The sequence below is a fragment of the Platichthys flesus genome, chromosome 17 (genome assembly GCF_949316205.1).
Source record: "Platichthys flesus chromosome 17, fPlaFle2.1, whole genome shotgun sequence".
Taxonomy (NCBI): domain Eukaryota; kingdom Metazoa; phylum Chordata; class Actinopteri; order Pleuronectiformes; family Pleuronectidae; genus Platichthys; species Platichthys flesus.
In genome coordinates, this window is record NC_084961.1 from 9,426,364 (window position 1) to 9,442,921 (window position 16,558).

At 47.9% G+C, this 16,558-nt stretch overlaps 1 protein-coding gene across 4 annotated transcripts in view; it reads left to right on the top strand.

The window, feature by feature from the left end:
- The window catches only part of runx1t1 (RUNX1 partner transcriptional co-repressor 1), a 53,128-nt gene that overhangs the window by 24,302 nt on the left and 12,268 nt on the right, over positions 1-16,558 (top strand). For all 4 annotated transcript variants that reach the window (XM_062410495.1, XM_062410496.1, XM_062410497.1 and 1 more), the window contains exons 2-4: positions 8,882-9,019; positions 10,924-11,165; positions 13,820-13,909. In XM_062410495.1, the coding sequence (XP_062266479.1) occupies positions 8,882-9,019; positions 10,924-11,165; positions 13,820-13,909 (470 nt within the window). The remainder of the gene's footprint in view (positions 1-8,881; positions 9,020-10,923; positions 11,166-13,819; positions 13,910-16,558) is intronic.

Sequence of the window (16,558 nt, forward strand, 5' to 3'; positions counted from 1 at the left end):
AGATTTTTTCCATTTATCCATCTACCCAAGATTTCCCTAGAAGCTTTCATTGTTAGTGTTTGTTTTGCTAAGGGCCAAAAAGAAGTGCGGTGCTGAATCTGTTGCGATTTGGACGCTTGATACGTTCCCTATAAATAAACTTTGAATAAAAAGGTGACCAGGGCCGTGCTGCAGGGACTTGACATCATCCTAATCCGCGCGTATGCTCGACTCATCCACCCACCCACCCCCCACCATCTGAAGGGGTTATTCAGGCAACTCGCCGAAGGAGCGCTCGCACGCAAACTGCTCGTTGCCTGCCCAAGCTTCTCTTCGTTTGGTGCTACAGCCGTGGGAAATGAGCGGCTTTGTTTCTCCCAAGAAGAAAGCAAACGTTCCTCTGATCACTCGTCCAATTGGCCTGATCCAATTCACCCATCCAGCATCAATCAGGAATTGTTTGACCCGCGAATCAAGCGCCAGTGTGCAGGCTGAAGTGCAATCACTAACAGGCTTTGTAAAAGTAAACATTCAAACTAGATACCTGTTTTAATATGCTGCGACTCTATCATCCCTCAGCCACACAGCGCACTGTATATGTATATTAAAGTATTAAAGGTAACCCTGCGGCTCTGCATGGAGCTTTTGGAGCATGTGTCTTCAGCATCAGGATGTGCATTGAGCATTCTGTGTGACTCGTCCTCCGCTGGCACTGAGTCCTGTCTGGGAAAACACCCAGATCCATTTGGGTTCACTTGGCCCTGCGTCAGCGGGGCATCAGAAATCCAGCAAACTGCTGGAGGAGAGTCATTTTCAGTAGGCCGCCTTCCATCGAATGGACAAATGGAGCTCACCAAGGCTTAGGTCTGATTTATGTTCACTTCATTTCCCCCCGGAAAACAACATTTGTGTCATTATATCGACATCATGTCGTTAATGGCAGTAACAGCTGCAGCTTTACTCCAAAACACATTTTTGATTTCTAAATATGTTGAGCCGCGCTTTGGAGAAATGTCTGTTTCAAAAGCAAATGCTTCCTCTTGCTTTCTCCTTCTGTCCCTATGCATATCCTCGTGTTTTCCTTACCTCTAACTCTCTCTGACCACCTTTCTTCCCCCCATTCACCCACTTGCTGTATGTTTTCTTTTTCCACCACCCGTTCCCGTCGCCCGTCTGTTTCTTTTACAAGACCCTGTAGTTCAATTTTGCCTGGCAACAAGATGTGGCAGGAATCGGTTCGATTTGAGAGGACGTGTAACGGGCACTGTGAATCATTTTTATTGTTCCTTAACACTTGCTTCCTCTCCTCCTCTCTGCAAGAGAGACCTTATTTTAACAGATGGGCAAAACAGACATTACTATAAATCCTTTTTTTTTTTCCTTTTAAAGAGTGAAGGGCTCCGAATGTTATTCAAAGCATATGTTTTATTGTCCAGTGTGTGTGTGTGTGTGTGTGTGTGTGTGTGTGTTTGTGCGTGTGTGTAGTGTGAGATGCTCTGCAGGATTTGTGTGTTAAGTTTATGTATTTTTGTGTATTTGTGCATATGTGCTGGCGTGTGTGTGTTAATGTTTGTGCAATGGAACAGATGGTGTTCAGACCTTTGTGTGCGATTGAGAAATCTCCTTATGTCTTTGCTGGCTTGAAAAAGTGTAAATACACTACGTGCGACTGAAGAGAGAAAAATACAATGCTCCAGTGACGTGACTGTGCCATCGCTCATTCACTATTATACTCAGTCTGTACATATGTCTATGTATTTATGGTATTTGGTAACATGGCGCAGTAAATCGAAGCAGAATGGATGCAAAACTCCTCTTGTGATATCCCTATATAAACAGTTATTATGCAGCAGTGTATATTCTAAAATAATATAAACATGATGGCCTTTTTTTTCTCATAGTACAAACACTGCAACCTTAAATACCCAACATTCCTCTATTTTTAGAACAAGCCATTTTTAAGAAAACCATATTCCCTAATGTAACATATTCTACTAAATGACTGGTTGTTGGAGATGAAAAAAATGCTCTCAGATCAGTGGAACACATTAACTATTTAAACATTTAATATTAGTTGGTACATGTCCGCGGAAAAGTTTCTTTCTCCTTTGACAAATTACTTCAACTAATTCATCATAAAAGATAGACTTATTAGAGATTCCCTTGAGTCCCCGAGGCGCCATCTCTAATAAGTTTTAAAAAATGGGAAACTTGGATTTTTTTTCAATCCACTTTGATTGATTGGACTTCGATGGAGACCGGGACATCACACACCGGGGGAGCTGAGGTTTGAAGCAAACCAACATCCATGATTTGAAGAGAGAGATTTGAAAAGAGATTTACCAGATAGTTGATCACATCCCCTGAAGTCACATTTAAAGTCATGATGTTTGCGTTAAATAAAATGACATCCTCATTACCGGAGGCCACGTCACACTGTGCCCGGTCGTTCACTGTGAATTTTGCCGGGAGATGAGATGGCGCAGCAGAGGAGAAAGAGAGAGGGAAGTTAAGAACGCTGGGGAAATGAGAGACAGAGAGAGGGCGCGAACGAGTGGAGGAAGAAGAGAGGGAGAAGTCCAAAGGGACAAACTGATGGTGGTACAGCTCTCCACTGCATCCTGCATCTGCTGGGGAGGGAAATAAATGGGATGATGGAAATCAGATCTATGTGTGTGCATGAGAGAGAGAGAGAGAGAGAGAGCGCTAGAGAGAGAGAGAGAGAGAGAGAGAGAGAGTTGTGTTGTTTTGCTTCTAGTGTGCACATGCATCCTTGCAGCTCCGTGTATGTATTTGTGTGTTTGTGGGTTTGCGGTAGGGTGTAGCATCCATACATCTTCTTGACAAGCGGGTGGAGTTTGATGGGACATGCTCTGCATACTGCTCCATCTGGCTGCCGATGAATCTGTGTGTGGGTGCGTGCGTGTGTACGTGTGTGTGTGTCTGTGTGTGTGTGTGTGTGCTTGTGTGTGCGTTTGTGTGCATGGTCTAGAGGAGGGGATGATGGAAAGAGAGGAGAGAGGTTACCACTCGTGCATACCGATAGATTCCTCTTGTTTCTCCGCGTACGCCGCCTGAATCTCAATCGCCCCACCTGTCCCTCAGCTGTGCTCTTCAACACATCCCTCCTCTCTCATTCTCTCCATTTTCCGTATCTCTCCCGTGTGTTCATCCCCTGCTCCCTCTCTCTCTCTCCCTCTCATCTGCACCCAAGCACACAGAGGATTCACTACAAGCCGCTATCGCCACCATCTCTGTATCGCTCCATCTATTCCATTACCTATCCGTCCTGCTCTCTCTCTTCCCACATTATTGTGTCTGTACATATATGTGTGTGTGTGTGTGTGTGTGTGCGGGGGGGTGGGGGGGGGGGGGGTATACCACACCCTGAGGCACCATCTTGCACAGACATTGGCATGGTGTGGACATTACCGCTCAATCCACAGGCTTCACGCAGCGTCAGTGCCTCACAGTTGTCACCTGAACGCCAACGAATCAGTGTGTGTGCTGGAGGTATTATGCATGTGTACGTTAGATGTTTGTGCATGTGTGTGTTTTGTGTGTGTGTGTGTGTGTGTGTGTGTGTGTGCAGTACACGAGTGGGTCACCCTATATGCATTTTTCCAATTTAACTCCATGATGATGATATCTTATGTCTGACTAATGCAATCTTGTGCTCGCGTAAATTGTTTATGTCACAGCCGCCAACTCCGGGAAAATGCACCCAGCGTGATTGAGATCCATTGTCGTTGTGAAGAATGGGATTCGCCCCGTGTGAAGTGCTCTCGAGTGGCGCATTACTGCCACGGTTATCACATCATTTTCTGGGTCTTCCGACTGTATGATCACAGACACGCTCATGCATAAACACATACGTATGCGCACAGCAGCAACCGGGGCTTATGAAGTGTGTGATGGAGATTGTTTGACTCCTGATGATAGACTTTGAAGTGGTTGCAGCCCCTCTGAATAATATCAAACACCGAGGTTAGGCCATGTGGTCCTCATTTTGTCCTGGTGATTTGAATATGAAATTACCCCCCCCCCTCGCTGTGCGCCACGCGATGATGAAACGCGTCAGGTTCTGATTCATCATTGTAGTTCTGCGTCGAGCCAAAGTCCTTTCGGTAGCATTTTGAAATGTTTCTCCGGGGGGGGGGGGGGGGGGGCCTCCTAGATATCGTTCGTTGCAACAACCTTGTGTTAGGCGAAGTGATGTAACTCGCATGTAACCTTAGAAAAAAGGCATCGCAAGTCAGCGGGGGGATAAAAATCATCTTTCTTTGAGCTCGGCTGAAGGGGGGGGGGGGGGGGGAGAGAAAGAGAGGGTTTTGCAAACATGGAGGATCACGTAATCGCGGACGATGCAAACGGCTGATGTAAGTGTGAGGACATCCCTGTGAGTGGCAGGTGGTTGTCCAGGGTTTCTCCTCATTTTCGAGGATCGCTCCAGAGACAGAGATTGGGCAAGTTACAAACAAGTGAGTCATTTTAACTTGCACTTTTAGAGGAGACCTGAGGGGAGTTAGCATATTCAAATCGGGACGCTTTATTATTCTCAACTGCTCAACTGGGGTGGGATTGGAAAAATAAATCCGATGGGCACAAGATGACGGCTGCAGAGAGTTTGGAGCAGCCCCCAAAAAAATTGGTGAGAACCTGCAGGGATCTACACCAGATGAGTTCTCACCTCGTGGTCCGTGAAACCAGTTCAGCCTCATCCCTCGGGGGAACCTGCAATTCAGTCAGATATCAGTGTATCAGTTTGAGCCTCCCTTCCGTCCACCTGTGATACAAATGTTTGCACTCAGAGCTCCTCCTGTGAGGCTCGATGAGAAGCCACGCCCCGAGAGGCTGCCGTGAGGCTCCAATCACCGTCGACCACGGAGCGATGGTCACTGGGTTTGGCTTCTCTCGCCTGCTCGGAGTGAGCACGAGACGAATCAACACACATTTGGGAAGCTCTCCTCTTCTTTAATAGCCGGTTGCTGCCTCTTCAATCCATTAAGTCCTGGACAACAGCACTTCTGAGAAGTCGTAAAGCGAGTTAGGCAAAGTCAAAGCACTCATCGGCAGCGTTCCATTAAAAGCTCCTGCACGTCGATATCTGCCCGGTCCAGGAATATCACCATCCTTCGCCTACAGTGCGCAGCTGATGGGGGAGTAACAGGGCTAATAAATGGACGACAATAGACGTGCATTTAAGTCCGGCCATTAACTTTTAACAGGTGTATTAGTCTGGAGGAGACGTCCGGGCTTTGTTTTCAAGGTTGTTTAAGAACAAGCTTGTTCTCTTTGATTTGAATTATGCATGAAGTCGCTCGCCATCGCCGTCAATCAGAGGCCTGTCTGACACATTTCAGGTTTTAAGCCGTATTTGGTCATGAAAACGACAAACACACAGTCCTGTGTGTTTGCAATAATGTGCTCCACTTGCCGGGTGTATTTTTATTTTTTGCCAAAGAGGCTAAATTAGCTCGTGGAGGGAGTATAGCTATTGATTCAAGTGGCACAGTAATTGCTGAGCGAATGGTTGGGTGCAGCCCTCGTTGGTTAGTATGAAGACATTGATTTGATTCTGCTTATAGTCTCTGCAATGCTCTCAATCAAATCAAATAACAGAGAGCATGGTGCTTATAAATCTCAAAAGTGTGTGTGTGGTTCGTGTGTGTTTAAGAGGGGAAATATTGCCTGTGTGTGTGTGTGTGTGTGTGTGTGTGTGTTTGCCGCGTGCATGGATTTCACCACTAATTCATCCTTTATCCTTCATCTTCTTCTTCACCTGAGGGACTGCGGATGAGTTTCAAATGCTTTCTGGGGTTCATGTTTTCTCTCATCTCTACCGCGGCCGTCCGACGATAACACTGACCCAGGTGTTAATCCTCAATTACAGGCCTGCAACCAAACTCGTCTTTCCATAATGGCCACCGGGCTCCTGGTGCCACGTGGGAGCTCAGGTGGATCGCAAGTCCAGAATTTAGTTGGGGATATCTTTTTGGCCCACCTCTTTATGCCTCAGATTGACTTTTAAATCTTTTATTGTGGAAAACAGTGTTTATAAATGTTGTGTCCCTTAAATGAATGACACCCCATGGAATAAAGCTCCAGCCATGTCCTTAAAGCCCCCCCCCCCCATGGGCCCCCCTCGGGACTGTTGGACATCAGTGTCTGATTTCAAATTGCCTGGTGGTGATTCACTTTATCCGTTTCCTTATCAGGTCTGAAGGATTAATTATAAGATGCTTTGGGTCCTTATTATATCCTAACAATAGACGGTGTCCACTGGGCCCAGCAATTACCACACAATTAGAAGAGGAAATAAACAGAAGTATGGAAAGCGTGAGCTCAAGGATCAATCGAAACAGGATAAGTGCAACCATGTGCGATGCGGGGACTTCTCCTTATTTAACTTGGGCTTGTTAAGTACATACATATAAGGTCTTTGTGTTTGACTGGAAAAATGATGAATTACCTCGGGTGCCGTCACCCGGCCGTCTCTCTTTTAATGACCTTGTATTTTCGTAGATCATATTTTCAGCAGGCACACAGGATGTGATAGCTGGCAGCCAGAGGTAAGACTATATGTTTCCACTGGCCTTTCTGCTGAAGCCCGAGTTTATAAAATAAATAGTCGGATCCAGACTTTTTTTTTTAACCGGGGTGAAATTAGAGCAGTAAACCTCTCTCAGTCTGGCCAGGTCGAGAGGATGAATGTGTGTGGAAAAGGGTAGCGAGAAGGGAAAGAGGCGGAGAGGCATGGTGGGGAGACGGTTAGAGGTTTGGACAGTCGCTCCCTTCTCCGTGGCCTTCCTTCATATTTACTCCTCTTTCACCTCCATCCCTCCATCCTCTGCTTTCCCAATCACTCCAGTTTTTCCACTACTCTGCTCTTTGTCCATTCACGCCGCTCTCTTGCAATTTATCGCTTTTAACTGTAGAATCCAAAAATCAGTTTGAGTCAGACTAGACCTTAACATTCAACCTTTTCTGCAGCTAATAACCCAGATAGGTTTAGGTTCAAGGTTTTGAATTTTGATGTGCTGGGAGCCAGATAATTCCCACCTTCCCAGTGACCTCTGTCTGGAGAGAGGATGGGATGGTTCTTCCCTTTTCTTTTCCCTCCTCCGACAGAGTTTGAGTTTCTTCGCCGGGCTGCCTTTACCTCGACCTTTACTGTTCCTGAACGTGTTGCTGCTCGTTACACTCTTATAATTGGTGTGTATTTTCATATCGTGTGTTTTTCTCGCGGTGAGCTCGATCGCTTCATCCGTTCCCTCTCCTCATTTGCTCGAAGGGGGGTCAACACGTGGAGGAAACAGGTCCGACCCCCGAACGTCCAGCTCAGTAACGGGGCTGCGGAGTGTCGCTCTATTCCGGAGTTTTCCCTGACATCTCCATCTCTTTCGCCCGCCTGGCCGCTAAAGCCGAGCTGGCGTGACGGAAGTACTTAGTCACAGTGCACCTCGGGCAGCAGTGCTACTGAGGCTCGGGCCCCGGCCAACAGGCTCAGGCTATCCTGTCTCCCACGTCAGTAGCTCTCTTTTCATTTTGTCTAAACTTGGCAGCGTGGAGGCAAACAGACGGCACAGAGGGGCACTCACAATCAGGTTGTCTGCAGTGTGGTTTTAAAACACGCACATTCAGGGAGGAGATACAAACAAACACACGTACCAAAAATAACAGGATGCATGTTCATCACGTAAAAAAGAAAAATGCATAGCCACCAGAGGAATGTGCCCCCCCCCCCCCGATTAATGAGTGTGTGTGTGTGTGTGTCCTAATGATTATAGCGCCAAGTTTCCAATGTCACTGATAGTACTGTTGCTTCCCTCGCTGCTCCTCCCTTCCCTCGCTCCTCTCTCTACGTTTCAACCTCCACCCTCTAAAAATCGTTCTTCTTTTCTTTTTGTTTTTTTTATAATTTCCTCCTCACAATGTGCCACAGAGACAGTTGATAATGGACTGTTGACTCTGCGATAGGCCTGTTTGTTGTGTGCGTGTGTGTGTGAGTGTGTGTGTGTGTGTGTGTGTGTGTGTGTGTGTGTGTGTGCGAGCGCGTGTCTTATCCTGCACAGTACAGCCCTCGCACTGCTCGCACCACTCTGATAATGTTGTGTTGCTGTTCTCACACGTTTGATGTGATTGCGTTATCTGCTGAGCACAAAGCGACTTAATTGGGTGACAATGGCCGTGTCATCCGATACACAGGGTTTGGTTTTGGATGGTTTATCTTTGATATATTTTAGTTGATGTTTTTGTTTTTTTTTTCGGAGAAGACGCCTGTCTGCCATGATCCTGTCCCGAACAGATGTGACTATACTTTCCAGAGATACAAGCATTAGGGGCACAAGTGTGTGTGTGTGTGTTTGCGTGTGTGTGTGTGGGTGTGTGTGTAATGAGCACTGCAGTCGTTAGCAGGGGAGGGGGTGGTGGGGGGGGGTGTTGTCGCCGCTCTGTACAGCGGGCATGCAGGGTGGCACAGATGGTGGCGGAATGAGACCCGCGCCCGCTGCAGATTTCCTCTCGTCTCTCGGGCGTCTGTCTGTGGGTCTCTCTCTCCTCTCTCTCTCTCTCTCTCTCTCTCTCTCTCTCTCTCTCTCTCTCTCTCTCCCGTTCCTCATTTGACAGCCTGAGCATAATGCATCAGTGTCATAGGGGAAAGACCATATGATGTGGCGAGCCATCTATTTCCACATCTAGTGCGTGAGTGTGTGTGTGTGTGTGTGTGTGTGTGTGTGACACCTTACAAAATTCGTTGTTGTTATATTAAATCCTGCCACTGCGAGAATAAGGATTGAGCTCGTGCTGGGCTGTGTTGCCTTGAAATGCTGTTTATTCCCTGTGTTTAATTGCGGTGACTGGTTTGTTGCTATAATCTTTTCCCTCTGCTGTCCTCTTCCAGATCGCACTGGGAAGCGCTCCACCATGCCCGACTCACCTGCGGACGTCAAGACACAGTCCAGGTTGACCCCCCCTACCATGCCGCCCCCACCCAGCACACAGGGAGCGCCACGCAACAGCTCCTACACCCCCACGACCTGTGAGTAGAGACGGCGTTCAGAGTTCCACTGTGTGTTAAGGGGTTGTGCAATACAGCAGCAGAGGGGAAGGTCACCCCGGGTTCTAAAAGGTGAAACAGAGCAGAGAGACACTCGCCCTCCACCCTGTCTCCTCCACAGGATGTTTCTATTCAATTAATCTGCAACTGCAAATATGTAACGTGGTCAAATAAGTGCTGACATATTGTCATTGTATTAATTATGAAATATAGAAAATATCTGATCTTGCAATACAGAAAACATTGTGATCTTTTTCTGAACATTGTTTAACACAGACAAACCTTCACAGGGGCCACGCCGACACGTTGACACTTCAGCAAAACCACCACCTTTCCATAACCCTAACCAGAGTGCTTTTGTCGCCCGAGCCTGACCACTGTGGGGGGGGGGGGGGAGCTGCGGTGCGACGCTCGTGCACTCCGTACGCACGCTCTCCCCCTCGAACCACCTGCTGGCGACTCTGCTGCTGCTGTTCATGAATGTGGCGACTCGTGCGCTGGGAACATCTGAATCGAATCCAGCCAACGTGTTATCACCAAACACCAAACACATCTGCTGTTGCAGTCCAGTCGTGTGGAAAGCACGAGGCAGGGTCTCTCACCGGCACGTGCAAAGATACGCGACGCTCAATGGTGTCGTGCATGAAGGGGAAAACATCGACATCATGACACGCTCTTCACAATTTGCGTTGAGCTTTTTCTCCAAATTGCCGTCATTCCCCGGCCAATCCCCCCCCCCCCCCCCCGACGAGTTCATCAACGCCCACGCTTACAAACCCCCTTGGAGCGCCGCCACGACGCCGAACACAGGCCGCGACGAGCCAATCCCACCCGGGGTATTCACTCAGAAGGGCACACTTAACCACTTGCATGAAGAGGCACTAGAATCACGGAATCAAAGGCGCCTGCGGTTTCAAAAACCTTCAATTCTGCATTCGCAAAGCTCTGCTTCTCGGGCAACAAGGGGCGTTATTTTGTTTCTCTCTCTCTCTCTCTCGGTCTCTCACTCGCCCTTTCTTCATCTGTCGTTCCCGCTTTCTCTTTCTCTTTGTATCCGTCTCCCCTCGCAAACACTCACACTCCGCAATTAAACGTTGGGGGCTTCCGTGCGACGAGAAAGGGGGAAAAGGGCCCGTCTCTCTCATTACGCATGCCGAAGGTCTTAACAAAGCCGTGCGCTTTGATTTCCCCCACCCCCCCCCCGCGACGTAATTGTTACCAGATGCAGTTTGAGCATCTCGCCTCTCTCCTCTCTTTGCAGTGGCGGCTTTGGACGGCGGCCAGAGGGGGGGTGAGTGGATCGCTAGTCAAACCCTAATCTCATTAGAGAGAAAGCTTTAATGCCGCCTTGTATTTCTTTGTACAGCAACTCCCCCCCCCCCCCCCCCCCCCCCCCCCAAAGACACCCGCATACACACACAACACACAACACACAACACTGCTGGCGTGCGCTGCTGAGACGGGGGGGCTGTCCCCGCTTGTTTAGACTGCAGGGAAAGGAGGGAGAGGGAGGAGGAGGTGGAGCGAGGCAACGTGTCGCCGAGTGCAGAAATATGTTTTTAATGAGAGGACGGCGCAGAGGATCAAACGAGTCGGGACGATTGGAAACAAATGTGGAGTGTTGTGAACGTTTGCAGTGGAATGTAAACCCATTTTGGAATCAGTGGTTGACTCTCCACGACGCTGACCCCATGCTGCCGTTAGCCAGTCGGGGTTTTAAGTTGTAATCTCCTGATTTATTTTCGGGGCAAACACAAAATTTCAGAGTCCCCCTTTTGCACAGCAGTTTGTTTCCACGGGAATGGTGTTTACCCAAAACACGATCGTTCTCACTTCGCCCGTTCTGTCTCTTGATAATAGCACGTGTGTGTCCTTGTCTCACGCAGTAACCAATGGCAGCAGCCACTCTCCCACGGCGCTCAACGGCGCCCCGTCCCCCCCCAACGGGTACAGCAACGGCCCCAGCTCGTCCTCCTCGTCCTCGCTGGCCAACCAGCAGCTGCCGCCGGCCTGTGGCGCCCGGCAGCTCAGCAAGCTCAAGCGCTTCCTCACGACCCTGCAGCAGTTTGGCAACGACATCTCGCCTGAGATCGGCGAGCGGGTCCGCACATTGGTGCTGGGACTAGTGGTGAGTAGCTACTGTGTGTGTGTGTGTGTGTGTGTGGGTGTGTGTGTGTCAGTGTGTGTGTGTGTGTGTGTGTGTGTGAGCTGCAGTTCAAAGGGCTCCTTGAGTGAAAGCTGACACCCGGTCTAACCTGAGCAGGACTAAGTGAATTCAATTAGTGGGTTATTTGAGAATGACTCTGACCATTTGTTCCACGTACCTGAAGAGCCAGATGGAAAAGGGTTTATTGAATTCCCCCCCCCCCCCCAAAAAAAAAAAAAAAACACTTTAAACAGTGTCAGGTTAGTTGTAAGTCACAGAGATGAGGGATTAAGCGACTTAACGCGGCTAATGAAAACCACCAGGGGGGGGTTATATTCACTGTTTTATTTTCCTGCGCGAAAAAAAAAAAAAAACTCTCACGCATCTGCTCCTTGAGAGATGAGAGTAAAACAAACACCTGGAGAGATTTGCACATGTACTTTCACAGCCCTTTCCTCATTCCCACACCAAACACCGAACGTGTGTTGTTGACGATTACAAAGACCGACCAATCAAATCACCAAACTGCCATTTTTATTCACCTGCTCCACTCTGGATTTAACTGTGTTCCATTTATTTAAAGTGTAATACAACAGGCACGAGGCGATAAGGATTAAGCTTCTCGGTTTTAACATCAAACCTGAGGTTGCGCAGGTTTCCCGAATAAACGTCTGACTCAGCCGGTTGTACTTATTTATTCGTAGTTATTTAGCGAATAAATACATTGAATAGCAATAAAAAAAAAAAAACGGTTGTAGCTTGAAGAGGACGAACAAATTGAGATGCAGAGAATAAAGACAGTGTGATGTTCGACAGCCAAATGAAATACCAATCGTAGAGTTTAAAAGCAACGTGTTCAGTGTTCATGGAATAACAACTGGACCCATGGAATGTTGAAATTACAGCGTGTGCAGAGACGTCTTCCTCACCAGAGATTTCTCCATCAGTAACAGCAAGACATCAAACTACATTCAATCAAACAGAGGCCTGATGAGACAGGGACATTTCTGCAGCCCGGCTGACACGGTTCTATCGAGGTTCACATCACCGGGAGCTCTCGGTGTAAAATACACGGGCGGATCTAAATATTTACCGCACGTCTGTGTGATCTGAGGGAGAAATGTGAGCGGGGCGAGCAGGGGAATACAGAAAGAGTGATTGAACGTCGTGCAGAACGGAGGAGGCGGAGGAGGCGGAGGAGACGGAGGGAGGAATTCTTTTAATTAGCCACACAGAGCATAGCCTCCTTCTTGGCTCCACCGTGTTTATTTGTTCTCACCGTCTACGCATGCACGTGGCTCTCCTGTGTCCTTTTGGCTTGCCCCCCCCCCCCCACTTCACCACCCCCGGTGTCTCTCTGCCTCTCTCTCTCTCTCTCTCTCTCTCTCCCTCCGTCCCTCCCCCCCCGCCTCATTGAAGAGAGTGACACTGTTAATTAGCTGCTTGTGCGCTGCAGAGAGGGAGGCTCGGGAGGTTTCACTGGCTGTCAAGAACAGCCCCGACGCAATCTGGGCGAACAGATGTAAGGCTGAATGTAACAAAATTCAGGTCTGGGAAATGAGGCTGCGAGAGGGGGGGGAGGAGAAAAGGAATATCTGCAGCTTTTTTTCTTCTTTTTTTGTTATGTTGCCCGTCTCGCTTGATTTTTTTTTTTCCCCCCCTTTTGTTTGTTTTTTTTGCTTGTTATGAAGCCGATTGTTCTCCCATGTGCACGCTCACCTCTTTCCTCCTCTCTCTTCCTCTTTCTTCCTCTTTCTTCCTCTTTCTCCCTCTTTCTCCCGATGTCTCTGCAGCTTCGGAATACTTCACGTTGAAAATTAAAAATAGTGTCGCTGCCGTCTTGTCAGGCACAGTCAAAGAAGAAAAGTAAAACCTTGCGTGTGTGTGTGTGGGGGGGGGGGGAAGGGGGGGGGGGGGGGGGGGGGGGAGCTGGCTGACAAACCGAAATCCATAACCCACTTTTAAAAAAAACACACACACGGACGCTTCTCCTATTTGTAACCGCACACGCTAAACATACAAGCCAGCGCCCCGTCTACCGCCTGCTCCACTTCACGCAGGTATTTCAGTCACGTTGGGGGAGACAGTTAGTCTGAGGTAACACAGGCGAGGAGCCTCATGGCACCAGTGTGACAGGCTCTCATAGACTGGGTTGATAAGGACAAGGATGCCATTACATGTACGCAACAGAAAACATGTGTGTGTGTGAATGTGTGTGTGTGAGCTAATGTGAAAACAGACTGAAAAGCCCGCAACTGCCATCACATTTTTAGACACATCAAAAACCAATGATGAAGTCCACTAACACTCATTATGAAAGACATGTTTTTCCAAAAGATTATGCTTGGTTTAAAATGAACCCACATGTTTTTCAATGATGTGACTCCTGCGTTTCTATTTGTTTTGTTAATTGCAGGAGATGTGTGTCTTTGCTTTCTGCGGCTCTCTTCACTGTGGCCTGCACATGTGCTTCCTATTTGAAAAAAAAAAAAAAAAAACGTTCACTCCAGGCCAGGATATAGCTTAGCTTCCAATAAGTAATATTATCACCTAATGCCTTCCACATGGATTCATGTGTTTTCTCTCTCTCTCTCTCTCTCTCTCTCTCTCTCTCTCTCTCTCTCTCTCTCCTCTAGAATTCCACGCTAACCATCGAAGAATTTCACTCCAAGCTCCAAGAAGCCACCAACTTCCCGCTGCGACCCTTTGTCATCCCCTTTCTGAAGGTACACATTCAAAGTACACACTCATAGTCTGCCTCATCAACCTAATCTGGAAAACATTTAGGCAGCACGTGATATTTATATTCCAGTTTACTCCTTATTTTTAGAGTCTCTCTTTATCTCTCTCCTATAATTATGTTTTTTCCTGTTTATCTGTTTCTCTGAATTTTTTTTGCCTGTTACGTAATTTATATTTTTTATTTCTTTGGTCGTAAGCAGACAAAAATGTCCAAAAAATGATACGTTCACAACATCATGAAAATGTCAGAAGTATTCAGACGAGAGCACGTCCACACAGGCGTCGGGCCGCATTCCCGAAAACTCGTGAATCACGTTGACATCTTCATCTGCGTCCTCTATCTGTGTCGTGTCCACTCGCTCGCTGCGGATTCTCTGGACGTCTTCCTGCTGTATCCTCACACGGACTCACTCAGACATTTTCCAGACAACATGCCAGGGCGCCTGGCAAGAACCGTTCCGGAAAATATCCAGAGCAACTGACTCGGACATGTGCATTCTCAAACACGGCCCCTCTGGATATTTTCAGGAATATCTCCAGATGTCATTGCATGTCTGAAAGCTGCTTTAGCCTCTCCTCTAAATGAAATACACAAGTCACACTTTGTAGTTCCCTCTTTTTTTTTAAACCTAGAGTTGGCAACTTCTTCCTCCGGCTATAATTTATCTGTTCACTGTTTGAACTGGAAAGAAGTTGTTTTTCTTTATTTCTGGAGGAAACTTAGCTGAACATGTGCTGGAACAGAGCGATGTGGGTTTGGCACGAGGACAACGTCCCCTTTCTTGTGTTCGCTTTCCAGCCTCCTTCTTTTCTTTCTCCCCCGGCTTTGTCATCGATTCTTCATCCCACTAAGCCACATTTTCAGCGCGTATTTCCCCTTTTCCAGCCATTAACAAGGTACATTACAGAGGGCTGAGCACTCTCTCTCTCGAGCATCCAGTCGTGACCTTGCCTCGGCCCATCCGTTGCCGCTCACCTTGTTTCCTTCACTCAGCAGTGCACCTCACGTCTCTTCATTCCAGTCGGAGGAATAAATGAAGTGGGATGTTGGTTTTTCTTATATCGGGTGAAGCGGTGACCATTTTGTGTCAAGTGGGAAAGTCAGCATGATTTAAAAGGCTTACGCATTTTTTTTTTGAATCAGTTTCCTTTCAACCCTCTTCTTCATTCCTCTCTCTTTATTCCTCTTTATCTTCACTCCATCTGTTATCTGTCCCTCCGTACGCTGCCGTTTCCGTTTGTGACGGTCGCGAAGCAAATGTAATTTTAGAAGACCAACCATTGTGCAATATCTGGTGTCTGTGAATATGCAGATGTGCGCGCGTGTGAGCTGACATTCACAACCTTATATTATCCACCGAGGTCCTCCTCGGATGCGCGGGGGGGGGGGGGTACAAATGGGTCCCACTAGAACCTCCATCACTGGCTGTTAACGACACAAAGAGGGAGTGTGTGTCCTCGCTCTCTCCTTCTTCACGTCATTCCCTTACTTTTCCATTATCTTTTTCTTTCATCTCTTCATCTTTCCTCCTAACTTCCCTCCTGATTTCTCTGTATCCCGTTCCTGTACCTGTTTATCCACCGCGTTCCATCCATCCATCCTCCAGTCCCTCCGTCCCTCCTCGTCCCCTCGACAGATGGTTAGCGAATCACCGGGATGGCTGCGGAATCAAAGATGCAACTCTTTCTTTTTCTTTTTTTTCTCTCCTCCTTCGCTCCTTCTCTACCTCTCTCTCTCTCCCCAGTCTAATTTTAGTGTCTCCCCACTGCGGGGCCTTTAATGCCAGCTACCATATGGTAGCAGAGAGCGGTTGGAGGTGTGGGGGGGAGCTTTTATAGGTGCGTCAAAGCACAGCTGCAACAATGCGTGTCAGGGCTCAGACTCTTTCATTCCGCTAATGTTAGACTGAGCCGACCCTTCCAGTCCCCCCCCCCCCTACCATCCTCACCCACCCACCCATCCCACTCAACTCCTTTCCCCCTTCTCTTGATACAAAACCACAAATTGGTTGGGACTCTTTACTGGAAGGAGGCAATCATAAACCGCACAGCCCCAGTGACGTGATGGGCTGGCGGGACGCCCGTCACACGAGACAACTGGCTTCAGACGTATCGTTGTGTTGTCTCTGGTTTTTTCAAGTTGTGCTTTTCTCGTTCCCGTCTTGGCCGTCGAGCGGTTTGTTTTTCTTGAGCCGCGCAGGAGTGAGAGAGACGTGCTGCGACACGGAGGAATAAACACAAGAGAGAGCGGTGATAGGAAATAATTGAATAAAAGGACAATCCAGACGTGCAAAGGAGCGATTCTCCAGCAAATTACACAGTGAGAGAAAGATGATTAAATGCAGTTTATCCTGTGCGCGGCTTTTTTTTCTGATTTTCTTTTTTGGCTCCATTTGACAAAGTGACAGTTCCAACATTTTCTCCATAAATCATCCGGAGCAGATTTCAGCCGCTGAGCGAACACTACTTGAGGTTTTCCCTTAATGCAACTAGATGTTGGTTACTGGGACTGTACAGAAGCAGATCTGGGCACTTTGTCATGTGAAGAAGGATCCGGTCTCATCAGCGGTCTGCTTTCCTTGACTCAGTCTTTTTGTTAATGCCTCCCGCATCTCTGGCAATTAGGATGACCT